This window comes from Podarcis gaigeae (genome assembly GCF_964106915.1).
Source record: "Podarcis gaigeae genome assembly, chromosome: 13".
Taxonomy (NCBI): domain Eukaryota; kingdom Metazoa; phylum Chordata; class Lepidosauria; order Squamata; family Lacertidae; genus Podarcis; species Podarcis gaigeae.
In genome coordinates, this window is record NC_139689.1 from 15,862,812 (window position 1) to 15,889,369 (window position 26,558).

At 51.1% G+C, this 26,558-nt stretch overlaps 2 protein-coding genes across 5 annotated transcripts; both read right to left on the reverse strand.

The window, feature by feature from the left end:
• Positions 1-785: 785 nt before the first annotated feature.
• On the reverse strand, positions 786-8,669 carry LOC310829189 (uncharacterized protein). Of its 2 annotated transcripts, XR_014557194.1 has the most exons (3): positions 8,473-8,669; positions 1,829-4,699; positions 786-1,757 (listed from the first exon to the last, which is right to left on the reverse strand). XR_014557194.1 is itself a non-coding variant. In XM_083707410.1 (2 exons), exon 2 carries the CDS (start codon positions 4,647-4,649, stop codon positions 2,544-2,546), a length of 2,106 nt encoding a protein of 701 aa, XP_083563536.1. In that variant the 5' UTR covers positions 4,650-4,699; positions 8,473-8,669; the 3' UTR covers positions 786-2,543. The 2 variants fall into 2 exon arrangements, 1 of the variants encoding a protein (XP_083563536.1); XM_083707410.1 differs by having other exon boundaries at positions 786-4,699.
• A 3,718-nt stretch (positions 8,670-12,387) lies between these two features.
• On the reverse strand, positions 12,388-26,025 carry ZNF629 (zinc finger protein 629). Of its 3 annotated transcripts, XM_083710742.1 has the most exons (4): positions 25,836-26,025; positions 24,749-24,996; positions 20,241-20,357; positions 12,388-18,775 (listed from the first exon to the last, which is right to left on the reverse strand). In XM_083710742.1, the coding sequence occupies exons 3-4, from the start codon at positions 20,320-20,322 to the stop codon at positions 15,501-15,503; spliced, it is 3,357 nt and encodes a 1,118-aa protein (XP_083566868.1). In that variant the 5' UTR covers positions 20,323-20,357; positions 24,749-24,996; positions 25,836-26,025; the 3' UTR covers positions 12,388-15,500. The 3 variants fall into 3 exon arrangements, with proteins under 3 accessions (XP_083566868.1, XP_083566869.1, XP_083566867.1); XM_083710743.1 differs by lacking the exon at positions 24,749-24,996 and having other exon boundaries at positions 25,848-26,025; XM_083710741.1 differs by lacking the exon at positions 25,836-26,025 and having other exon boundaries at positions 24,749-25,003.
• Positions 26,026-26,558: the final 533 nt, after the last annotated feature.

The window sequence follows — 26,558 nt, forward strand, 5'->3', positions numbered from 1 at the left end:
GCAGCTCAGAGACCAGGGGCAGCAGCTGCGGCTGCCCAGAGGACTCCCGAGGAGAGAGGAGGCTGAGGGAACACTCCACAAGGAAGGGTGTTCAAAAAAGGGTGAGAGGCTGCCCTCTCTGCAGGCAAGGGGTGACATAACTCGGCTCCTGAGCCCCACAGGGGTGCCGCAGAAAGAATGCAGTGGGTCGATTGTTTTTGTATGCCACAACTGCAGCTAGAATTTTGTTAGCTAAGAACTGGAAAACACAGGAAGTCCCAACAGTGGAGGAATGGCAGATGAAAATGATGGACTTTTTGGAGCTAGCCAACCTGACTGGAAGAGTCCGCGACCAGAAGGAGGTGGAGTAACAGAAGGAATGGATGAAATTTAGAGACTATATGTTAAGATAACTTAACTGGAAAAAATTGCAAATATCAGATAGGCTTAGGATTTAAATATGTGATGTTAGAGAATAAATGTTTAAAGTTAAATGAAAAGAAAGAACGATGTTAAGTGATTAAGTTAATTTGATGAGAAATTTGGTTTTGAAAAAAGTGTTACAAAGATATATACTGAAACTCAGCCAGAGGGATTAGAGGAAGTCACCTAACAATGTTATGAAGATTGGATTAAGTACAGTTAAGATTTTTGTTTGTTTGTTTGTTTAAAAATTTTGGAAAATCAATTTTTAAAAAATGGAAAAGAAAGAAAGAATGTAGTGGGTCAAGGGAGCCATGGACTCAAAAAAGTTGAAAAGCTCCACCCTAAAGGCTCATGACACAATTGCACAGCCAAACACAGGATTCATGTTTTTCAAATGTATTTTTAGCTGCTTTCTTCAAACAAGAAAGAAATAACTCTCACACGGGTTTGCACAGACATTCTCAACCTCTTACTGAATACATAAACAAGGAGATTATTTGATGTTATCTGCAGAACCAAAGCAAAAGTGTTATCAGCTCGAGGGGTGCGAGGTAGAGAAGGGGTTCTTGAGGACATTACACACAGTCCAATTCTAAACTTCATTTCTCCAGAGTTAACCTCCTTGGATTCCAATTTCTAAGGGGGTCCCTGGCATTCTGACACGAAGGTAGGAGGACAATACTTAAAACATCTCAAAAGGCAGTGACGGAAGACAGAAATTTTGGTTTCTCTCTACAGTTCGAAAGGGCAAAATGGGGCTGAAAAAGTCAGAAAGGAAGGAGAAAGGAGCTGAACCCAGCAGGGTTGCCTTGTAGTGGAATTCAATAGCAGTTAGGGCCCACAAGCCCAAGACTTCTGTGTGCAAATCCCAAATCTGGAAGCAGGATATGGGCAAGATCTTGTGTGCTGGGTATTTAGGGTTGTATCCAAGCCTGGTCCGACACGGTGCAGACCCACTGAAATTAGTGACTCTTAAGTTAGTAGTGTCCATTAACCTCACTGGGCCTTGTTTGAGTCGGACAGGATACACCCCTTAAGCCCTGCATTGTAGCGCAGCTTTACCCAAAGTGCCCTGGTACCCTCCAGGTGTTTTGGGACTACAATTCCCATCAGCAACAGCCAGCAGGGGCAACAGTAGAGGATGACTGGAATTGTAGTCCAAAACGCCTAGAAGATGCCAGGTTGGGGAAAGGTTTTTCTAGCCTATGGGTAGGCAAACTAAGGCCCGGGGGCCGGATCCGGCCCAATCGCCTTCTAAATCCGGCCCGCGAATGGTTCGAGAATCAGCCTGTTTTTACATTAGTAGAATGTGTCCTTTTATTTAAAATGCATCTCTGGGTTATATGTGGGGCCTGCCTGGTGTTTTTACATGAGCAGAATGTGTGCTTTTATTTAAAATGCATCCCTGGGTTATATGTGGGGCATAGGAATTCATTCATTTTCCCCCCCCAAAAAAATATATATATATATATATATATACTCCGGCCCCCCACAAGGTCTGAGGGACAGTGGAGTGGCCCCCTGCTGAAAAAGTTTGCTGACCCCTGTTCTAGCCTTTACCCAACTTTTTATGACAAACACGCCCTCTACCGAGCATACGTTTAACATCAGTAAATTGAAAAGCACTCTTCCCCACCCCACGAAATCACTAACCAGAAAGGTACAGAGGGTTCACAGCTGCTTGCCTCTGGCCAGGAACACACGGGAGCTGGTTGTGGTGATGCAGCCACACACCTTGGGGAGCCCCTCCAGGAGTTCTGCAGGTGCTCTTTATCCTTCAGAGATCGCTGTGGCATTCAGGTGGGGCTAATAACGGTGTGTGAGGGGGGTTTTGTCTTCGTTTGTTTTTTTATGGTATATATTCTTGTGTTTTTATATTGCAAACCGCCCTATGATAATAGAATCATGGAAGGAAACCCTGGGGGTCATTGAATCCAAACTCCGGCAATGCAGGAAACAACAGGCTCGAACCCACAACCCTGGGATTAAGAGTCTTATGCTCTACCGACTGAACTATGACCTTCAGATGAAAGGCAGTATAGAATCTAAGGAATAATAAGCCATTCTCAGATATTAACCTTGCTCTGACTCCTTGTCCCCACCCACAACCCACAACTTTCCACCCCTGCAGGATTCCTTCATACGCCCTCTGGGCTCCCCAAATCGGCTTGCACCCCATCAGCCCCTCTGGGAGACCCGGGCAACAGGCGATGCACCCGCCGGTGAGAGTCCAAGTGCCCCTTCTTGCCGAAGCAGCGCCCGCAGTCCACGCACTCGTAGGGCCTCTCGCCCGTATGCAGCCTCTGGTGCTCCATGAGGTGCGTGCTTTGGGTGTAGCTCTTCCCGCAGTCGCCACAGACGTAGGGGCGCTCGTGGGTGTGCACCCGCCGGTGGCGCGACAGGTTGGAGCTGCGCCCGAAGGCCTTGCCGCAGTCTCCGCAGGCGTAGGGTCGCTCGCCGCTGTGCACCCGCCCGTGGGCCAGCAGGTCGGAGCTCTGCCCAAAAGTCTGCCCACACACCTCGCACTTGTAGGCCTGCTGAGCCGTGGGGAGGTGCGATCGGCGGTGCCGGGCCAGCGTGGCGGCCTCGGCGAAGGACTTGCCGCAGAAGCTGCAGACGTAGGGCCGCTCGCCGCGGTGCGTGGCCCCGTGCTGCTCCAAATCGGCCAGGTCCACAAAGCGCTTCCCGCACTCCCCGCAGCGGTGGGGCCGCACACTGCCTTCGGCGTGGGTGACGTAGTGGCGGGCCAGGTCGGGCCGGCGGGCAAAGCGGCGGCCGCACAGCGAGCAGGCAAAAGGGCGCTCGCCCAGGTGGTTCCTGCGGTGCTGCAGGAGGTTGGAGCTGGTGCTGAACTGGCGGCCGCAGTCGGGGCAGCTGTATGGCTTCTCCCCCGTGTGTGTCCGGAGGTGCTGGACGAGAGTGGGCCGGCCGGCGAAGGCTTTGCCGCAGTACTGGCAGGAGAAGGGGCGCTGCCCCGAGTGGACCTGGCGGTGGTTGGCCAGAGCCGAGTTCTGCCGGAAGGTCTGACCGCATTCAGCACAGCGGTACGGCCGCTCCTCGGTGTGGATGCGCCGGTGCTGGTTCAAGGTGGTGCGGTGCCCAAACGCCTGGCCGCAGTCGGGGCAGGTAAACGGCCGCCCGTTGACGTGGATCAGCTGGTGCTTGGTCAGGACGGAGAGGTCGGCGTAGGCCTTGCCGCACTCCCCACACACGTAGGGCCTCTCGCTCGTGTGCAGGGCCCGCTGGTGGCGGACGAGGGCCGAGCGGACTCCGAAGGCCTTGCCGCACTCGCCGCAGACGTACGGGCGCTCACCCCGGTGGGCCCGGAGGTGGCGGACGAGGGCCGAGGACTGCCGGAAGCGCCGCCCGCACTCTGTGCAAGCGTACGGGAGCTCTCCGGTGTGGATAAGGCAGTGGCGGACGAGGGCAGAGTGGCTGGCCAAGCTGCGGCCGCACTCACTGCAGATGTGGCGAGGCTTGGAAGGCCGCTGCTCGGCTACCAGCGCCTGCACCGGGACAGCCCAGCCGCTGAACGCCTCCTCGTCGGAGCCGTTCCCAGAAAGAGAGCCCTGCTGAGAGTGGATTTCTTCCTGCTCCTCGCCACTGGATCCCTCCCTGGCCAGAGAACCCTCCTGGTAAACGACGGCCTCCGATTGCCCCGCAAGGTCCACTCCCCCCAGGTGAGCTGCTCCCCAGCAAGGGATCTCTTCGGACTCTTCCCCATTGGATCCCTCAGCTTCAAGGGTCATCTCAGATTCAACCCCAAGAGAGGATGCACCCCCATAATCAACAGTCCTAGTTTCCTCCTCAGAATCCTCCCTTCCCAGAGCTGCCTCTGGACACAGGAGCAGTTGGGCTTCTTCGCGACTTTCTCTGTGGTAAGCTATTTGCTCAGATTCTTCTGCAGCAAACTCATTGTCTGGCAGAGACCCCTTTGGATAAACAAACACCTCTGTGTCTTCCCCAATATCCCCTATGACTTCCTCCACCTGGGCAGAGGGCTCCTCGACATCCTCTAGGTCAGACACACACCCAACATCTCCTTGCTCCTCAACGAAGACCACGGAGCTGCTCTCAGAGGCTTCCCCCTGATCACGGTCTCCACGATCGTCCAAGCTACCTTCCAGCCATGGCAGGTTCTCCCACTTGGCTTGGAGCTCCTCCTTGGAGGACACTCTCGAAAAGCAAGCTTCCTCTGCGGACAGAGAGCGTGTTCCCTGAAACCTCTGCTGACGGCGATCCATTTCTTGCTGTGGATGGTTCTCCTCATCCTCAGTTACAATCCCAGTTCGTCCTGGAGGGAGGTGGGGAGGAGTGGGGAGAGAGAGAGAGAGATAAGCACAGCTCAGGAATACAGTGGTACCTCGGGTTACAGATGCTTCAGGTTACAGACTCTGCTGCCCCAGAAATAGTACCTCGGGTTAAGAACTTTGCTTCAGGATGAGAACAGAAATCACACGGTGGCAGCACAGTGGCAGCGGGAGGCCCCATTAGCTTCAGGTTAAGAACGGACCTCCGGAACAAATTGAGTTCGTAACCCGAGGTACCACTATATTAAAATACATTAAAGTCTTCCTAAGCAGTTGCACTATGCAATTCCCTCACAACAGGGTAAGTACAGAGTCCTCACTCATCAGGAATTTGGGGTTGGGCTTCTAGATCAGAGACTGAGGTTTGCTGCCCTCCGCTCAGCTTGTTGGTTTTCTGGGAATCATCTATCTGACCATCACCAAAAACAGGATAACTGATTTGATGGACCACTGCTCTGATCTAGCAGGGCTCTCCTTTCTGCAACGAGCTTAGCTAACTTTGAGTACAAATACACCTATTACTGTGGTTCTGTGCAGTGAGATTGATGGGTGATCAAGCACTTGACAAATGGTCTGGATCAGGGGTCTGCAACCTGTGGCTCCGGAGCCGCATGTGGCTCTTTTACACCTTTGCCACGCCTCCGGAGTGGATACTAGCGAGGGGAGGAGGCGCACTGTGCGCCCCGACACTCCCCACTGTGGTGGGCGCTGTACTGGCTGTGAAGTTGCATGGGGGCGGTGCATGCGTTAGTCACACACCGTCCCGACGTCACCTTCCTGCCCGCCCGCTACATTGTAAGGGGCATGTACGCTGGTCACTGCATTGAAAGGGGGCATGTACGCTGGTCACTGTTTTGAAGGGGAGTGAAGCACACACACACACAAAAAGGTAACTTGTTAATTTAACGTTTATTTCTATGAGGAGGAGTAATTCTGAGGGGTCAAACAAAGAAATAATAAAAAAGTGACAAAAAACTTATTTTTATAATGACGGGTTTTGCGGCTCCCAGGTTTTTTTCCCTTCGGAAACGGGTCCAAGTGGCTCTTTTTGTCTTAAAGGTTGCAGACCCCTGGTCTGGATCTATTATCCTCAGCGGTGCCAACCTTTGGAATGCAGCACCCACCAGCATTTGGAGGGGCAGGCAGAAAAATGTGGGGGGTTTTGCTGTTTGAGTGTGGGCAGAGGAAGAACTGTGTGTTGACTGAAGGTGAAGGAAAACTTTCTTTATTCAAGAACCTGAGATCAGAGACTGTGGTACTTGTTTTAATGAACCTGCTTGCAAAATGCGCAAGCAGGTGGCGCTGTGGGTTAAAGCCTCAGCGCCTAGGACTTGCCGATCGAAAGGTCGGCTGTTCGAATCCCTGCGGCGGGGTGCGCTCCCGCTGCTCGGTCCCAGCGCCTGCCAACCTAGCAGTTTGAAAGCACCTCCGGGTACAAGTAGATAAATAGGGACCGCTTACCAGCGGGAAGGTAAACGGCGTTTCCGTGTGCGGCTCTGGCTCGCCAGAGCAGCGATGTCACGCTGGCCACGTGACCCGGAAGTGTCTCCGGACAGCGCTGGCCCCTGGCCTCTTAAGTGAGATGGGCGCACAACCCCAGAGTCTGTCAAGACTGGCCCGTACGGGCAGGGGTACCTTTACCTTTACCTTGCAAAATGCACGGTTTGCATAACCTTAAGCAAAACAGACACCCAAAAGGTGAGACACTGTAAACCTCCAGTACTCTCTTCTCTTGTGCAAAGGAAATTAAAACTGCTATACTCACTTAACTGAGAGTAAGACCAACTATAAAATCAGTAAGGTTCACTTCCAAGTATAGGATTGCACTGTTAAGTCCTGTACAGCTATCTTTGCTTGGGGGGAACAGGGCAAAATTACCAGTGGGAGCCACAACAAAATGTTGCCGTTTAGGAGCATATTTTTACAGTGTGTGAGTCAAACCAGCCAGGCCATCATTTCCTATGCTCCATTCCGTTTCCCCTCACTTGTTTTTCTCCCTCCCTCATTGAATCATAGAGCTGGAAGGAATCTCAGCCAGCATTCTGTGGCCATTTAGCACACTCAATCCTTACTGAGCTATTTCCCACACCTTAGGCTTCTTTTTAATGTACTTTTACAAACTTGGCGGGGGGGGGGGAGGTGTTCATCCAAACCTGCTGATATTTCCCCTGTTCTGAGTTGTTGTTGTTGTTTTGACTTCAATAAGCAATAGCAATCAAAGTCAGGACTTGCAGGGGGAGAAGAATCAGTGGTGCCGTTTCCTCACAGACTTCCAACATGCACAGCTCCTCACATTATCCTGCAAATAGGCAGGAACTCCCTCAATCTCACACACAAAGACCATGCAAAGAACCTTGCAGGATCAAACAGCACCCACGTAGTCTTGCACCCAGTTCCCCACACTGGACAAGATCTTACTGGGAAGCCCAGAAGCAAGAGATGGGCAATGATACATGCAAATGCAAACAAACACAGCATCATTTGCCTCCTGCCAACTCATATTCGGAGGTGAGGTTACAGGGAACCAGGCAGAGGGCCTTCTCGGTAGTGGCGCCTGTCCTGTGGAACGCCCTCCCATCAGATGTCAAAGAAATAAACAACAATCTGACTTTTAGAAGACATCTGAAGGCAGCCCTGTTAGGGAAGTTTTTAATGTTTGATGTTTTATTGTATTGATTTTTTTTATTCTGTTGAGAGCTGCCCAGAGTGGCTGGGGATGGGTGGGGTATAAATTTATCATCATCATCATTATTATTATTCAGAGGTATCCTACGCCCAAACAAGCCCATTCAGCAATGGCTACCTCTCTTTCTCCAATCCCGACAGCAAATACCGAACTGACATTCTGGGAGCTGTAGATTGTTAGCGATGCTGAGCGTTATCTGGAGATCCCTATACCTGAGCTACAATTCCCACCCAGGGCAGTTTAACGATCAATCCATCTCCCGGGAGCTCTGGAAATTGCAGCTTTGGGAGAGGAACACGGGCCTCCTATCAACTTTCAGCACCTTAACAAACTACATCTCCCAGGAGCCTTTTGGGGAAAGCCATGACTACTTAAATTGGTATCTCAGGGCTTGAAAGGTATGTTGGGGATATGGCCCAACACCTCCCTTTGTTCTCAAATTAGCTTGCGCAGTTGAATGCAGCTATCCTCCTTGGGGCAGCCTAGCTTGCATCCTTCCATAGCATTAGAATGTTTGTACTGTATGCTCGTTTTGTGTCTATTTTAAGATATCTTCTTGTTTAATAAAGTTTATTTTTTTAAAAAAGGAATGCAAAAAAAAGGATGGGTACCCAATAGATGGAAAGCACACGTCAAAAGCCTTGTCACCCCAAAATGCAAATCCATAGCAAACAAGAGACCATCTATAACGAAACAGCAAAACACTCATACACAACGGACTCCCTATAACACAGCCCCAAAGTAATTCTGGCATTATTATTATTTTTTGCATTAAACCAATCCGAAATTCAACATTTGTGAAACCTCCCCAAATATGGTGAAAACCATTTTGGAGGCGAGCTTCCAGAACGATTTAACTCCTCCCCGAGGTATTTTGCTACCCATGCCTTGTTTTATTTGCAATTAAGGTCGTATGGATAAAATAAAAGACTCATTAACCATAACGGGATTGTGATTCATATAAAGAACACAGACCCGTTATTTTTTAAAATTAAAAAAAAACAAAAACCATTTAACCTTTCGCTAAAATCTTCGCCGTTCACGAATTCTCACGATAGCATTAGCACTTACCCAACTCGGTTTCAAATCCATCCCATCTTTCGGAATAAATGCAACGAAAAAGAAAAGGGAAAGTGGCGGAGAAGTGGTTTATTTTTATTTTTATTTTTTTCAAAGTAAGAGATCCAAAACCATCAGCACACAAACCGAGATGGAAATAGCCAGCTTCTTCTGTGGAGTCCGTTTCCTTTGCAAGGGAGCCTGGGAAACGAAATGATAAAAAGAGCATTCTGGGAGTTGTAGTTTTCTTTTTAACCTCCCCCTTAAAGAAACAAGCTATTTTATCATTCGTTACATTTATTAACTGCATTTTTTTAAAAAAATCTTTATTGAATGTTCAAAAAGTACATAATTATATAGGCACTAAACATGGTAAGATGTAAATAAAAGAGAGAAAAACAAAAACAGCACCAGTGTAGAAGGGAAAATAAGGAGGGAAAGGGGAAAAACTCCAAACTATAAGTTGTTATTGTACTTTACCACATCTTAACCTATTACAGTATTTGTAAGAATGGGTTCCAATTAATTGCATTTTTTCATTTTAATTTTCCTATGCAGCGGGAAGTCATTTTTAGCCATTGCAAAAGATGAGACTGAAATAATAAAGATTTCTGAAACTTTTTTTTTAACCCACCATAGCTGCTTGCTTCCTTTATGCAGCAGCTCTGCAACCCTGAAGAGTTACAGCCCATCAGAATAGACAGCACTGACCAATGGTTTGGCTGCAGACTTCTCACAAAACTACAATTCCCAGAATCCCTTGCTGGGGAATCAGTAAGCTGGAAGTTGCTGCATGGTCGCTTGCAGAGCACCAGGTATCCTAGGTTTCCCGTGGCTTCATGCCATCCCAGCTTTGTATTGCGGAACCTAGATTATAACAGGTTTGTATGGAGAAAACACGGGGATATTCCTGTTCTGTACATCCCTGGGCATCTCCTGCTCTGAGCTTGAGTCCGCATCACAATGCAGGCCAGGATCCTGAACCGCCTTGCGATTCTCTGCATGGTGCAAGACAGCCAAGCCTACTGGCTGAAGTGTATATAAATCAGAGCCTTTTCAGACATCTGAAGCCAGTCCTGTTTAGGGAAGTTTTCAATGTTTGATTTAAATATATATATATATATATATTCATTGAGATTTTGTACAATAGAACAAGCATACAACAAAAGAAAACAAACATCACAGAGAAGAAAAAGACAATAAAAACATAAACAAGAAAAAATCCAGTTTTTAAACTTATTATCTATATATCCTTCTTTTCTTGACTTCCTCACACCTCCCTTTTTTGTGTTCCCCTTTACAAAATCAAATTCAGCAAATTCTAACCCTCTTTCATACCTCATTTATAGTTGTATATTTCAACCTATTATGTCTCCAATTTTTCTTCTCTTTTCAAAATCACTTTTTACCTATTCTTTATAGCTTAAACCCTTATGTCATTTTGTTTAAGTTTGACATAATATTACTCTGGTCTTTAATGTTTGATGTTTTATCGTGTTTTTAATATTCTGTTGGGAGCTGCCCAGAGTGACTGGGGAGGCCTGGGGTATTATTATTATTATTATTATTATTATTATTATTATTATTCCCGGTTTTCCCCAGTCTGTTCCTGAGATCTCCATAAAGCCTTTAAGCTGAATCACTGCCTTGGGTGAATGGCCGGGGATCTGTCACCTCAGCTGAATCACCGCTGAAGACTTGTCACCTCATCCACCTGGAACCAGCGACCGACCGCAGCTGCAAGGCCGCGCACACAGAGCAGACCTCATGGCCACTCAGAGCCACATCAAAATGGGACAGTCCCAAGGAAATGGGACTCCTACGCCGCACAAATCAAGTTTTTCCTCGCAACCAATCAGTTGACCGACCCTGAACTGAAGTGGGCCACACTGCTCAGTGTGTGTGGACCTGCCACGTTCGAGATCACCCAGGGTCTATTAGCCCCGGCCCAGCTGACGAAGACTCCGTTTGACGCAATAATGGAGAAGCTGAGGACACACATCGCTCCTCAGCTATCGGAGATCGCCTGCCGGCATGCCTTCTACAAACGGGACCAGGCCCCGGGTGAATCCATAGGGGCCTTTGTTGCAGCCTTGCGGCAGGCTGCCTACCACTACAACTTCAGTGATCTGCACATAATGCTCCGTGACCGTCTTGTATGCGGCCTGAGGGACAAGGAGCTACAGTGGCACCTTTTAGCCATGAAGGACCGGACCTTCCAGGTTGCTTCGCTTCATGGCGGAGACAGCTGACAAGATGGGGAGAGGGGTTCGCCAAGCACGCAGCCCACCCATGGCTCAGAAGGCCGAGGCTGTGCACTCGGAGATTCTTGACAGTGAGGAAGACGAGGAGGTCCCAAGACCGCGCACTGGCTCGTCCAAGCATTTTGGCCAACAGAGAGGTGCAGGGGTGCCTTGCGCCAGTTGCGGGGGCCCGCATGAATGGCGGTCATGCCATTTCCACAGTGCCCAGTGCCAGGCATGTGGGAAGACCAGCCATATTGCATGCGCCTGCCGAGCAAAGGAGCAGCTTGAACTCACATATACTTCAGTTCCAACTCTGCAATTCTCTGATTCTGTGTGTTGCCTTGAATGATATTTGCATTGACATTTAGCGTTTGTATAGCAATACAATAAAAAGGGGGGGGGAATCAAGTTGGGGTTGCAAAGGATCTTTCTTTGCTGCCATAATTTGAACTCTGAACACCATAGGATATCAGGTTTGGTCCAGCTCTCCGTTCCCTACCCCTGTTCTAGCCTGATGAACAGCTCTGTGGAACTCAAAAGTTTGCGCACCATTTCACATTTTGGTTAGGCCTAGTAAATATTTTGGAATGCATGGAACTGGCCTGCGAGCAGATTAGTTGGTTATAGTTACAAATCTTTGAAAGCAGACCTAGGAATAAGCCTCACTGAACATAGTAACTCTTGCTTCTGAGTAAACATGCATAGGCCTGGGCTGTAAACCAGCATACATCTACAGTGGTACCTCAGGTTAAATACTTAATTCGTTCCGGAGGTCCGTACTTAACCTGAAACTGTTCTTAACCTGAAGCACCACTTTAGCTAATGGGGCCTCCTGCTGCCGCCGTGCCCAATTTCTGTTCTTATCCTGAAGCAAAGTTCTTAACCTGAAGCACTATTTCTAGGTTAGCGGAGTGTGTAACCTGAAGCGTATGTAACCCGAGGTACCCTGTATTTGCATGAGAGAAAAAAGCTTTCCATCTTTCATGGGGGCTTCAGATGAGCCCCCTTGTGATTAAAGAAGCCATGAGTGCTGCAGAACCTTGTGAGCTAATTCCCTGTAACCCATATACCTGGCAACTATTAATTTTAAATTATTTATGGCATTTCTATACCACATTTTTCTTCCTATGATCTCAAGGTGGTGTACATGGTCCTCCTCCTGATTTCACCCTCACAACAACCCTGTGAGGTAGGTTAGGCTAAGAGATGGCAACTGAACCAAGGTCACCCAGCGAGCTACATGACTGAAATGGGGAATTTGAACCCTGCTCTCCCAGGTCCTAGTCAAACACTCTTAACAGTGCAACCCCCTGCCACATGTTTGGCACATGCAAGAAGGGTCTCTGTATGTGTTGAATCAGGATTAGGCCAGGATTTGCCCTTGCATGGAAGAGCTCTACACATACATGCTGGCCTTTTTCCATTTATGCCAAATATGCATGACTGGTGTGTGTGATCACAGAAATGTGGCATGGCTGCTGACTATGCTGTTATTTTTAAAACCAGGACAGGGGGCAGCTCTTTTGCGTTTCAAAATAGCTTTATGCCAATTAATCAGTTAAAAACAGCAGCCCTAATATATCAGTTAATCAACAACAAAAACAGCAGCCCTGGTATGTTTGTTTTTAATCTGTGCCCCCTTCACTTTTATATGAAAAATAATGACACCAACACGAAACAATCTGAATAAACCAATCTTGAGTTTGTATTAGTCTCAGGGTTGATACATTCCTAGAATTACAGAGAAAATTCAGTGACAAACCACAGAATTGAATCCATCAAGGGGGGGGGGGGGACCATCCTTGGACAGGGAAGAGGTAAGGAATCTTCAACAACCCCTTCAAAACTAACAGTCGCAGACATAAATATATGGAGAGATTCCTAGAGAGTTATAATTTGGATGCTACAGGAGACGTTTTCGGTGGGGGACGGGGAGATGAGATGTTCGCCCTGAGTTACAAAAGATGAGTGCTTAAGGCTACAATCCAGCACACACTTACTTAGGAGTAAACCCCCTCACTGAACAAAGCAGGGCTTACTTCTGAGTAGAGAGGCCTAGGATTGTGCTGCTGGAAACAAAGAGGACAGCCCCAGCAAATAAGGCTGGGGAGGAAAGGAAGATGATGAGGGCGGAGGGAGACACAAGGAAAAGTATCGATTGAATTAACACTCAATTATATCCCACTCATGAGATGCAGAAAGCTTCCGGTGGGCTCTCATCCAAGCCAGGGGCAGCTGAAGGATTCTGGGACACGCAGTCTTCTGCTCTGCATCTGGGCTCTGCACGAGAAACCAAGGTTTGCATGCTGCTTCAGAGATGCCTTTTGAACTGGTCCACCTTCGGCAGCTACTAAGTCTGCCTGTACAATCGTGCAGGTCCCTGGTGCAGCCACATGGCAGGCCCATTGCAGGAGATCTCCGCAGTGCTACAACAAGAAGCAACCCACACGTACAAACAACGGTTCAAATGGCGCCCGTCTTCATTGGACGTTCAGAAAATAGCAAGAACGATGCAGCAAAGGATGCATCAGGATTGCACCCCTGCTTATCTAGAGTAGCCCCATTTAACCGTAGAGTGAACAGGCCAGGAGCCTGCATAGGTTCAGCTGAAGTACATTGTGGGTTGAAGGATGAGGACAACACTGTGAACTATTGCTGTGGGTGGTTTAGAGGAGCTTCAGTCTCAATGAATGTGTAAACTGGCTAGTTCTATGTAGCAGCGGTGGGGAACCTCTGGTCCTCCAGATATTGCTGAACTACGTCTCCCATCAGCCGCAGTATGAATGGCCAATAGTCCATGGGAATCGTAGTCCCAACAACATCCAGATAACCAAAGCTTCCCCACCCTTGCTCTACGTTTTCCAAGGTGGGTCTTGTACACTGTGCTGGAATCTACCCATGTCATGGCTGGTCTCGTTGTCCATGCTACTAAGCTCTCCATCTTACTATGGATATCATGTGGCCAGGAGTTCCACCTGACGCAAGCAGCCAATTTTTCTGCTTTGTCAAGGATCACGTCTCAGCTCACTTGAATGGGTGAGGTAGATGCCAGCACCGAAGAAGAAGTTTAAAATCAAAGCTGTGCCAGGATAAGGGAGATCTGTTTGTTTCTTTGTTTGCTTGCTTCCTCGAAATGTACTGTATTAGGAAAAACCTAACAGCACATTCCTACTCAGAAGTGAGCCCCACTGAATTAAATGGGCCCTGCTCCTGGGTAAAGGAAGTCTAGAAACCCAGCCAGGTGGGCGGGGTATAAATAATAAATTATTATTATTATTACTATAGGATTGCAAACAGATAAGAAAAGGATTCATAGCTATAAACAGCATTCAGAATATTCAGAAAATGTGTTTTCGTCTAGGTGGGGCAAGTTAAGAGTCTGCTGCCATATATTTTCTGCATCAGGGAGTTCCACAGATTGTGTTTGTCTTTGAGGATTATTACATTATCAACTCTACAGCACTTTCTATGGGCAAAGACCTCGGCATGGATTGGTGAGGTAGACGTTGGCACTGAATGGCTGAGCAAACCTAAAATGTACAGGGATGGGGAGTATTTTTTTTGTTTTTAAATCTAACTAGGAACCCCCTCTCCCCACAGAAAAAGAAATACAACCAGTAGAAGTCAGAGATGCACTGAGGGTGCAGAAATATGGAGAACCTGATTCACTCAAGATGTGCTGAGTAGATCCTATCTATTCACACATGTACACAGGAACCCATTTCTGATCATTGGTGTTTTCACCTGAAAGCAGACGGGATGGAACAGTGGAAATGTGAGGCTGGAGAAAAGCTGGTGGGTGGGAGGAGACAGGCTTCCAATGAAATATCCTGGTTTACTTGATGCCATGAACTGGGAAGCAAGCATATCATGGAAGGAGGAAGCAAACTCACATTCAAAGACCTAAAACCACCCTCAGCATCCTGCTAAGTGTGGTCAGAACAGAGAAGCAACCACAAGTGGCAAGCAGGAGGAGATACAGAACGTAGCCCAATGAGCCATTCCAGTATGTTGTATTTTCAGGTGATTTTAAAAATAAAACAAAAAAAAACTCCTATCTCACCTTATTTCACAAAATCTGTCTGCATTGGAATAGCTCTTATAGGAAATACCCCCCCCCCAAAAAAAAAAATTGCAGGGGGAGAAAGATGGACTTTGGAAACTAGCCCTCCCACCAGATACAGAAATACACACAGAGAGAAACCGTTCCACTTTTTTGTACAAGGCTACCTGCTGTCAGCTCCCGGCTAATTCCATGTTTTAAAGGGGGTGGGGGCTAAGGTGAAGCTATCAAGGTGTTACTAGGACTTCAATTCCCATCAGCCCCAGCAGACATGGTCAGGAATGATGGGAGCTGTAGTCCAGCAACATCCGGAGGACCACAAGCTTAGCTACCCTTCAAAGAGACTTGAGCTCATCTGATTCAGAGGGAAAACCAGGGAGGAACAAAGGGGAAAATACCTGAAAAGGAAGAGCCACTGTGTATTTTGCTGGTAAAGAACCTCGAGGGTTTCCCCAACTTGCATTGTTGCTGCAGCACCTCCCATTTCGATTCTGCACATCTGCACAGACTCCCCACCCTAATAATAATAATAATGTCTGCAGTATCTTCTCTCCATCGAGGGCATGTCTCCAACCCTGGGCAGACCGAGTTGCCCCAGTTTACCCCTATGTACATCCCAACCTCAGCTTTGACCATCGAACAGGGGGTGGGGAGCGTGACAGAAGACAGAGCATCGCAGGTCACACCTGCCTGGTACTGACCAAATCCCACCAAGACAATCCCCCAGGGCTTCAGGGCTGCTCTGCCGTGTGGCTCTGGAGGTGCTGCAGCAATATCGAGCTGTTCCGGGAGATCTTGCCAGGCTCAGAGTGCCCAAAGTATCTGCCCTTCTCCTGCTGCCCATGGCGCTGGCCCAGCACTCCCCCGGCACCCGAGGCTTTCCCCAAATCAAGGTGGAAGTAGGGCTCCGTGGTCTGCAAAGGGTCGCCTAAACTCTGCTTCCCGTCCCCACCACGATCCTTCGGCCGCAGCGATGCGCCCCTTTCAGAGACATGGTTTTCCCTCTGCAAAAGGACAGCCGAGATCTCCGTGAAGCTCTCCCCAAATTCCAGGGGGCTCCCAGGGTCCCTCTCCTTGCCGCGATTGTTTCTCGGCGGCGGCTGCCGCACGGCCCTGGCTTTCTGCACCGTGTGTTCCATCTGGTGCCGGATCAGAGCCAGCCTCTCCGGGAAGCCCTTCCCACACTCGGGACACTTCAGCAGCCGTCCCTTTGTGTGGCCGGCCTGGTGGCACGACAAGCCGCCGGCGTCCGCAAAGCTCTGCTCGCAGTCGTGGCACTTATAGGGCTTGGTGCTCGGGCGGCGGATGAGGGCAGCCATTTCGGTGGAGATCGGAGGAGGTCTGTCGGCGGGAGAAGCTCTCTTCTGCAGCGGAGCGGCAACCAAGCTGTCTTTAAGTGAGCCATCACCCAGGGGGTCCAGACTAGGCTCTTTTTCGGGTGGGGTTTGTGAGGCGAGAGTTGAGCTGTCCTGGAGGCCCAGCCCACCTGAAGACGCCTCCTCTTTTTCAGGGATGCTCTCGGGTGTGACCCTGTCCAGAGTCTGAGCTTTTGGGTGGATTCTCTGGTGCAAAGTAGGCCTCAAGTGGTTGCTAAAGGGCTGTTCGTCCAGTGGGACACTCTCATGGGGGATGGACACCACTTTTTCATCGGAGGGCTGGTCACCAGAGAATATTTTCTGGGCTGTGGTAAAATCTGTGTCAGCAGGCTCCTCCATGGGATCACTCAGTTGAGTTACAAGATCTGAGTCGGCCCGAGGAGCTTCTCTGGATTCAAGACATCCGTGTATTTCGTCCCCCAAGCTCTTCTGGTGGAGTAAGAGGCCTTCACGGTCCTCGAAGGCCTGGCCACACTCCAGACACTTCTCGCAGACATGTTCCCCCCGGTGCCGAGTGAGGGCCAAAAGGCCCTCAAAGCTCTGCTCGCACTGGGGACATTTGTACAAATCCTCTTCCATGTGGGTCATTCGATGGCGGGAGAGGGCTGAGCCATTGGCAAAGGCCTGTCCACACTTGGAGCAGGTGTGAGGCCTCCGCCGGTGGCTCTGCTGGTGGTACTCCAAGGCCGAACTATCCTTGCAGCCTTCCCCACGCTCCAGACAGCCCCACGACGCTTCCCCCTCCTGATGCGGCACGAGAGCCGTCCCGACAGCAAAGCTCTCCCTGGAATCCACACGCACCAGCGTCTTCGGGGATCCTGGGCCAAACAGGAGCTCGGAGTCCTCCTTGCACCTCCCGCTCTCCTCGTGCTCCTCGAGTGCCTGGCTGTCGACAAAGCTCTCTCCGCACGCCCCGCAGATGTGCAGCGAGTGTGCTTCTTGGTGCTGCACCAGGGCCAAGCAGTCCTTGCAGTTCTGCCCGCAGACGCCACATATCCAAGATTCATGGTTCGCCTGATGGCAGGCTAAGGCGCTGGAGTCCCCAAAGCTCCTCCCACATTCGGTACAGATGTAAGACGTGTGGCTTTCCTGGTGCTGCGCTAACTTGGCGCCATCTTGGAAACTCTCCCCACATATGTTGCAGATGTGGGGGATGTGGTCTTTCTGGTGCTGCACGAGTCCGGCTGCATCTTTGCACTCTGGCCCGCACATGGCGCAAGTGGCGCCGCTCTCCAGGTGCGATGCCGGTGCATGGCTTTCCCCACAGGTTTCCCCGAGGCCTTCTAGCTCTCTGGCACCTCCTTTGCCGCTGCATTTCCCGTCTTGCTGGTGGCGTTGCAGCTCCTCTTCCTGGGCGAAGCGCTGCCCGCAGCCGTGGCAGACGTGGGGACGCTCCTCCATGTGGATGCGCTGGTGGGTGATGAGGTTGGAGCTCTGGGAGAAGCGCCGTCCGCACTCCTCGCAGTGGTAGGGCCGCTCGCCCGTGTGCGTCCGCCGGTGCTGCGTGAGGTGGGAACTACGGACGAAGGCCTTGCCGCAGTCGGGGCAGGCGTAGGGCTTCTCGCCCGTGTGGATGCGCTGGTGGCGGATGAGGGTGGAGCTCATGCCGAAGCACTTGCCGCAGTCGGCGCAGCGGTAGGGCTTCTCCCCCCGGTGGATGCGCGAGTGCAGCGTGAGGTTGGAGGCCAGCGAGAAGCTCTGCCCGCACTCCCCGCAGGCGTAGGGGCGGCTCTCGCTGTGGCAGCGCCGGTGCCGCTCCAGCGCCGAGCTGAGCCCAAAGGTCTTGCCGCAGTCGGCGCAGCGGTACGGCTCCACCCCCATGTGCAGGCGCTGGTGCTTGACCAGGGTGGCACCATGGCCGAAGCGCTTGCCGCACTCCTGGCACTGGTAAGGCTTCTCGCCCGAGTGCGTCCGCTGGTGCTGAATGAGCTCCGAGCTCTGGATGAAAGTCTTGCCACAGTCGTTGCAGCGGAAGGGCTTCTCCCCGGCATGGATCTTGCGGTGCTTGACCAGGTTGGCACTCTGGGTGAAGCCCTTGCCACACTCGTCGCACTTGAAGGGGCGTTCACCCGTGTGCGTGATCTGGTGTTGGATGAGGTCCGAGGAGCGGTAGAAGCTTTTCGGGCACTCCGGGCAGCGATAGGGCTTCTCCCCCGTGTGACTGCGCTGGTGTTTGATGAGGTTGGTGCTCTGGGAGAAGGCCTTGCCGCACTCCCGGCACACATAGGGCTTCTCCCCGGTGTGGGTCCGCTGGTGCTGGGCCAGGTTGGAGCTCCAGGAAAAGGCCTTGCCGCAGTCGCCGCAAACGTAGGGCTTCTCACCCGTGTGCGTCCGCCGGTGCTGCACCAGGTGGGAGCTCTGGGTGAAGGACTTGCCGCAGTCGGCGCACGTGTTGGGGCGCTCGCCTGTGTGGATGCGCCGGTGGCGCACCAGCTTCGACCACTGGCTGAACGCCTTCCCGCACTCGCCGCAGGGGTACGGGCGCTCCCCCTTCCCGCGTTGCGGAGGGGCCGTGGCCGGCGAGTCGTCATCCCCGACGCGGTGTCTGGGCTCCATACATAAAATGCCCTCTTCTTCTTCCTCCTCCTCCTCCTCCACTTCCTTCAAAGGCTCCATCTTCTCAGCATCACCTGGCAAAGACGCAAAGAAGGAATCATAAATGGGGAGGTCTCAAAAAACCTGAAACAGTCAGAAATTTTAATCTGCCAGAGTTCAGCTGTGAAAAGGTTTGAGACGCCATCCAATAAAAGCAACACTCCCTCCATCCACAGAGGATTCCTTTCCACATACAAAGCAGTCTCAGAGTACAGGCCCATCTAAAGGTAAAGGTAAAAAAAGGCAAAGGTAAATAACCCCTGGACGATTAAGTCCAGTCAAAGGTGACTATGGAGTTGCAGCACTCGTCTCGCTTTCAGGCTGAGGGAGCCGGCGTTTGTGCACAGACAGCTTTCTGGGTCATGAGGCCAGCATGACTAAACCACTTCTGGCACAACAGAACACTGGGACGGAAACCAGAGCGCATGGAAATACCGTTTACCTTCCTGCCGCAGCGGTACCTTGCACTGGCATGCTTTTGATCTGCTAGGTTGGCAGGAGCTGGGACAGAGCAACGGGAGCTCACTCTGCCGTCGGGATTTGAACCACCAACCTTCTGATCGGTAAGCCTAAGTAGCTCAATGGTTTAGACCACAGAGCCATCTGCATCCCTACAAGCCCATCTATCCCATTTCTAGCCACCCTGGAACTGAGCTTGTTCCCCAGTACCGTTCTGTTTTGGGGAGACCCCATGAACTTGGTTCTGCATCAGCTCGAGTATTTAACTAATCACCCATTTGGAAGCTAGGAAAGGGTATTTTCCTCCCTAGACCAGACAAGTTATTAAATCAGGAAGCTTTCGTTTTATCTTCTACTTGTTGCATGCTAATTAATACCTCCCACACAGACTGGCTGCCCCCATGCAGCTTCCTAGACACACACAAACACACCAGCCGGCTGGGCTTTTGGATCCTGTCAGTGCTTTATGCACTTGAGTTAATAATGGATGCTGCTGTTTAATTCATCAAGTTATTCATCGCCATTTAATACGTTGCCTTTAATTAATATGTCTTTTGGTTGTAAAGGACTTGAAACGTTCTTGAATTATGAGTGGTATCTAAATGTTGTTGCTCTTAAATGAACGCAGAATGCAGATTCTACAACCCGGTCACCCCGACCATTGGCCCTGCTGGCCGGGGCTGATGGCATTTGGAGTCCAACAAAATCTGGAGGGCTACAGGCTCCCCACCCTTGAGTGAGGTGAGAGAGGCTCATGGAAGTGGGAGTCACAGGAAGTCACAATTTGTTGACTTTTGAGGAATGGAAGATTTCACAAGAGTGAAATCCTAGAATTCAATAAACAACCTGGGAAGAAAAGGGGGGTATGGCGAGGGAAATCTAAACCTTTGGAAGGAGAGGAGGAAATACAATGGATATGGATGGAAGAGAGAGGTGGGTCTTGAGCCCTCCAATCCCAGATGAATGGCATGAGAGGAATGGTGGTGTGGACCTTATATCCCCTCTTTTCAAGGCAAGTCATTCCGCTTTCATCTTTCCCACCTGCATGGGTGATTCTCAGGGTCTCCCCTTCCTCCAAAGTTCCAGGTCCGTCAGGATCGCTTGCCTCCTTTGTTCCATCCATGTGGGATGCTGCGGAAGGAGCATTTTCTAGGGGACCTGCAGACCCAAGAGTGAAAAACAACAGGCTAAGTCCATGCGCCTTACCCAAGATGTTGAAAAATCTCCTTTCTATCAGGGTCAACAGCGCTAAGCCATATCAGTCGCTTTCAGGCCGTGTGCTGGGGAATCCTGCGGTTCCTCTACTTCAGTGTTTCCCAACCTTTTTTGGGCAAAGGCACACTTGTTTCATGAAAAAAATCTCGAGGCACACCACCATTAGAAAATGTTTAAAAAATTAACTCTGTGCCTATATTGACTATATGCCGCTTGGGGCGGCAGCCTGTTGCCCGAAGCACAGGGAGCCCTACGGAGGGCTCCCCGTGCTTCCGGCGAGTGTCTGCAACCCTGCGCGCCCGGCAGGAGCTCCTGCCAGGCGCGCAAGGCTTGGGGCGGCAGCTTGTTGCCCGAAGCACAGGGAGCCCTACGGAGGGCTCCCCGTGCTTCGGGCGAGTGTCTGCAACCCTGCGCGCCCGGCAGGAGCTCCTGCCAGGCGGCAAGGCTTGGGGCGGCAGCCTGTTGCCCGAAGCACAGGGAGCCCTACGGAGGGCTCCCTGTGCTTCGGGCGAGTGTCTGCAACCCTGCGCGCCCGGCAGGAGCTCCTGCCAGGCGCGCAAGGCTTGGGGCGGCAGCCTGTTGCCTGAAGCACAGGGAGCCCTACGGAGGGCTGCCCGTGCTTCGGGCGAGTGTCTGCAAGTCTTGCGCGCCCGGCAGGAGCTCCTGCCAGGCGCGCAAGGCTTGGGGCGGCAGCCTGTTGCCCGAAGCACAGGGAGCCCTACGGAGGGCTCCCCGTGCTTCGGGCGAGTGTCTGCAACCCTGCGCGCCCGGCAGGAGCTCCTGCCAGGCGGCAAGGCTTGGAGCGGGAGCCTGTTGCCCGAAGCACAGGAAGCCCTACGGAGGGCTCCCCGTGCTTCGGGCGAGTGTCTGCAAGCCTTGCGCGCCCGGCAGGAGCTCCTGCCAGGCGCGCAAGGCTTGGGGCGGCAGCCTGTTGCCCGAAGCACAGGGAGCCCTACGGAGGGCTCCCCGTGCTTCCGGCGAGTGTCTGCAACCCTGCGCGCCCGGCAGGAGCTCCTGCCAGGCGCGCAAGGCTTGGGGCGGCAGCCTGTTGCCCGAAGCACAGGGAGCCCTACGGAGGGCTGCCCGTGCTTCGGGCGAGTGTCTGCAACCCTGCGCGCACGGCAGGAGCTCCTGCCAGGCGCGCAAGGCTTGGGGCGGCAGCCTGTTGCCCGAAGCACAGGGAGCCCTACGGAGGGCTCCCTGTGCTTCGGGCGAGTGTCTGCAACCCTGCACGCCCGGCAGGAGCTCCCGCTGGGCGTGCGAGGCTTGGGGCGGCAGCCTGTTGCCCGAAGCACGCGGAGCCCTCCGGAGGGTGCCCCGTGCTTCGGGCGAGTGTCTGCAAGCCTTGCGCACCCGGCAGGAGCTCCCGTCGGGCGCGCGAGGCTTGGGGCGGCAGCCTGTTGCTCTAAGCACATGGAGCCCGCCTCCCTCCCACGGCACACCAGGCAAAGTCTCGCGGCACACTAGTGTGCCGCGGAACACCGGTTGGGAAACACTGCTCTACTTAATAGGAGACCCATACCAGTGAAAGGCAGCTCACTGATGCCAATCATCCCCTGATCACAGAGAGCTGCAAGCAAACTAGAGTGTTTGGAACTCGCTCCTGCAGGAAGCATTGATGGCCAACTTGAGATGGCTTTTAAAGAGGATTAGACAAATTCACCGAGAAGGTTATTAAGAGCTGGTAGCCATGATGAGCTATGCCCATAAGCAGGACGTAGTTGCACTCTCCCCATAAGCGGGACGTAATTGCGCTCTCCCCATAAGCAGGACGTAATTGCACTCTCCCCATAAGCGGGACGTAGTTGCACTCTCCCCCAAAACACGACGTAATTGCACACTCCCACCTGAAATTCTCTCAAGACTGATCCTGCAGGTAACATGTTGCCAGCATAGCTAGTGGCATGATTTTGACATCTATGGGTACATCTTTAAAAACAAAAAGTTACATGCACTGCCCAAAAAGGACTGGGGAACATTAGCTCCATAGGTGATACCCACCATCCAGCATCCTGTTCTCTGCCAGCCCAGCCCATAGAGAGGGGGCACCATGGACTGAACATTCCTAGGTTCAAGCGATTCCTGGCTCTCCAGTTGCTAACCAAAAAGCAGGAGGGGGGGTGGAGAGTGGCAGCCGTGGCAACGGCTCGCTCAGGGTGGTTAAAAAATATACAAAACAGCAATGCACACAATATAGCATTCACACCTCCTGTTGGTTCCACTATAGCACAGCAGAATGCAAAAAGTTTGTTTTTATATTTATAAATATACCATATTTTTCGCCCTATAAGACGCACTTTTTCCCCTCCAAAAATGAAGGGGAAATGTGTGTGCGTCCTATGGGCCGAATGCAGGCTTTCCCTGAAGCCTGGAGAGCGAGGCGGGTCGGTGCGCACCGACCGCTCTCGCTCTCCAGGCTTCAGGAAGCTATCCACTAGCCGTGGGAGACCCAGCTCTCCCAAGGCTAGCGGAGACCTTGCCGGCACCCAGAAGCTTGGGGCGCGCTGAGCTCAGCACGCCCCAAGCTTTGGGATTAGCGTAGCACTCCACTAGCCTTGGGATAGCCGCGCGGCTCTCCCAGGGCTAGCGGAGACCTTGCCAGCACCCAGAAGCTTAGGGCGCGCTGAGCTCAGCGCGCCCTAAGCTTCGGGCTTAGCTCAGGGCACCTGGGGGGGAAATAATTTTTTCCCCTTTATTTCCCTCCCAAAAAACTAGGTGCGTCCTATGGGCCGGTGCGTCCTATGGGGCGAAAAATACGGTATCTATATATCCAGATGTAAAGCTAACATGGACAGCTAACCTAACGCTCATGTGATTCTTTGCCCCATCAGTCTAACCCAGGAACATCGGCACAGTCAAGCAGACATTGCAGTTCTTACTTGGGACAACTTCTTTGAGATTTGTTGCCCCAGTTTCAAGCCCTTATCACAAAGACGGCGACAAGCGAAGGGACCCAGCGCAGCAGAGGGTCTGTGCCAAACAGGGAAGCCACCAAGGACCCAAACAGCTCTACCACCTTAGCAAAGACACGCGTGCGAGGGACAGGTCCTGCTTCTGCCTTTGTCTCTAGAGGTTACTACGAAACTCAGCCTTGGCAGCTGGGAACTGGCAGCAAACACCCACTTGAGAGAGGGCCAAGTCCCGATACAAAGTCCTCACTCCCTGGTTCCTTAGCAAGAGCCATGTGCTCTTAATTTATGCTGCCCTCGTGATGGGGACTGGCCACAATTCACAAAGGAGGGAAAGTGGAGAAAAGAGAAAATAATAATAATCAATTTAACTCAGGGAAGTGGGCAGATTCCAAACGGGTTGCAAGTACAGTGTTACCTCAGATTACATACTTAATTCGTTCATTCCGGAGGTCCATTCTTAACCTGAAACTGTTCTTAACCTGAAGCACCACTTTAGCTAATGGGGCCTCCTGCTGCTGCTGCGCTGCCGGAGCACAATTTCTGTTCTCATCCTGAAGCAAAGTTCTTCACCCAAGGTAATATTTCTGGGTTAGCGAAGTCTGTAACCTGAAGCGTATGTAACCTGAAGCGTCTGTAACCCGAGGTACCACTGTATGAAGTGCCTACAGACACTTTAGCGCTGAAGGTGAAGGCCACATCCACACAATACATTTAAAGCACTGCTGTACCACTTTAAACAGTCCCCACGCCCACACCCCGAATCCTGGGAACTGTCATTTGTTAAGGGTGCTGAGAATTGATAGGGGACCCCTATTCCCCCTCACAGAGATGCAATTCTTTTTGAGTCAGACTCTTAGTTCATTAGCACAAGTGGGGAAGTGGTTTATTCTGGCCCAGGCAGTTCTGCAGGGCCCCAAGCCAAGGTCTTGCCCAGCCCTGCTAGATTCCCCATTTCCACACACAATATCTGTTGCAGCTGGAAAGGCCAGCCATTGAGCCTGGGACCACGCCTGCATGCAAAACACTCGTTTTGCCACTGAGCAGTGGGCAGCTGGCTGAGCCAGAGATCGGCTGCATCTTAACCGCTCGTCCTGGCAGATCTTGCTCCTTACTCAGGAATAAGTCCCATTGGACACGGTGGCACTTCCTTCTGCGTAAACAAAGTTTAGGATTGTGCTGCACAGGTTTACCTCAGCTAATGAGTTGTGCATTGGGCTTTGCAAACGTCCAAAGAGCTCCCTTTCTTTCTTTTTTAATTAAAAAAAACAAGGAGCCTGTGGCCCCCTGGACATTGCTGAATTAATTCTTGCTGACCACACGGGCTATCCCTGTATATACTCTGAAAAGCATTGGTCACTGAGTTTTACTGCTGATCTTATGTCAATGCAAAACTTGTTAATTAAAACCACTATCCACACAAACCTGCCCAAGTTCTGAGATCTTCAGGGGAGACCCATCTCTTGGTTCCATCACGCTCACAGACAGCAGGGCCTTCTTGGTGGCTGCTCCCAGACTTTGGAACTCCCTTCTTCCTAGAGAAGTTAGACTGGCTTCCTCCTTGTCCTTCTGTCAGCAGGTGAAGGCTTTCTTGCTCCAACAAGTGTTTGGGAACCGACTGCTTTTAATAAGGGGGCCAGTGCCATGCTGTTTTTGTTGCAACTGTCTGTATGCTTTTAATATATCCAAGAGAGAAAGAGTTTTAATTATACTGATGTTTAATTGTTTTTCATGATTTTTTCCGTACGTTTTTAGCTGTTCTTATTTTATCTGTATCCCATGCAGAGTCCCTGCCAGGGAAAATGGCAGGGTATAAATAAATATAACTATTATTATTATTATTATTATTATTATTATTATTATTTGGGGAAAGCAACAGATGAATTGTACAAGAAGGATCAGTGGTCTATACAGAGTTAGGGGGTTAATAGATGATGATTCACAGCTAAGGAGCAGAAAAGGTTGTGTCCCTTCTTTTGGCATGGGACAACCCAGGTTTTAGCACCCCACACTGTGGTTCTCTGTCCACAACTGCTTCAGAAAACACACACACAAACGCTCCTCGCCCGCTATATTTCACAAAGCTTAATGCAGAATAAATGGCACTTCCCCTTGTTCTCATGGTTAGAATCAACAACGCAGATCAGGAACGCTTCTTCATCTGCTTAAATGTGCCTTGCCGAGCAAATACGAAAATCCCTCTCTCAGGCTGCAATCCTATGCACGCGTACTTTGGAGTAAACCGCGCTGGAGGGCTAGGATCGCGTCGATAACTCCCCTCCCCAGGCTACGACAAGGAGATCGAAGTGATCTGAAGTACAACGCTGCCGATCTACCGGTGCCAGCGCACTAAATAATGACTTATGTTTTGATCATTTGCAAAAAAACCAAAAAAAATCCCTGCATTTGGCCTGTCCACACAACCGCCAACGCCAACCCCCGTCTCTTTTGTTTGCAAAATAAAAAATTAAAAAATAGAAATGCACCCATTTCCCAGTTCTTGCAAAGACACCCTAAAACTCACCATCGCAACTGCCGCTGCTTTAGAGGTCTGCAGCTCTGGGGAGATCTTGCTCCCCACGGGGACCCCCCCTCCCCATAAGGCCAGGGGAGCCCCCCGCCCCCAGCTCCCTGTGCACTGCAGTAACCCTGTCTCCGCGCACCAGCCACCAGGGCTCAGGGTGACTGGGAGGGAGCGAGTCAGAGGAAGTTCCCTCCTCTGCACGGTCCCCCTCTTCCGCCGCTTGCAGGCAGGGAATGGAAAGGAGAAAGAGGAGGCATTCTCTATGGTGGTTAACCATTTCCATTTAAAGAGGCAGGTGGCCGGGGCCGGGGCTTCTGGCTTGCTTTCTGGGACGGAGCAGGCTCAGGGAGGAATCTCTTGGCTGCAGCTCCGGGAAGGCGCATTGCGCCCTCGTGGGCGCATTTGATTTCGAAGGAGCGCAGTGGATTTGGGGAACCAGAATTCCCAGATCAGCTCGGCGCTCCTCTGCAAAGCGGTCCAGAGCGATAAGCACCGGGAGCCAAAATGCCCCGACACCCTTCCTCTTTTTTGTATATAAATTTTAATAAGTTTTCTTTTTTACAATTCAAGATACTCATTTTCCTTAAGACATCAATGACTTCCCTTCTTCTCTTTCCATGGTTCATTTTACATATCATAAATCCCTGCGTATTTTACAAAAACTATACCATTCAATATTCCATTCTTGCATCCATCAAAACTGATTTACAC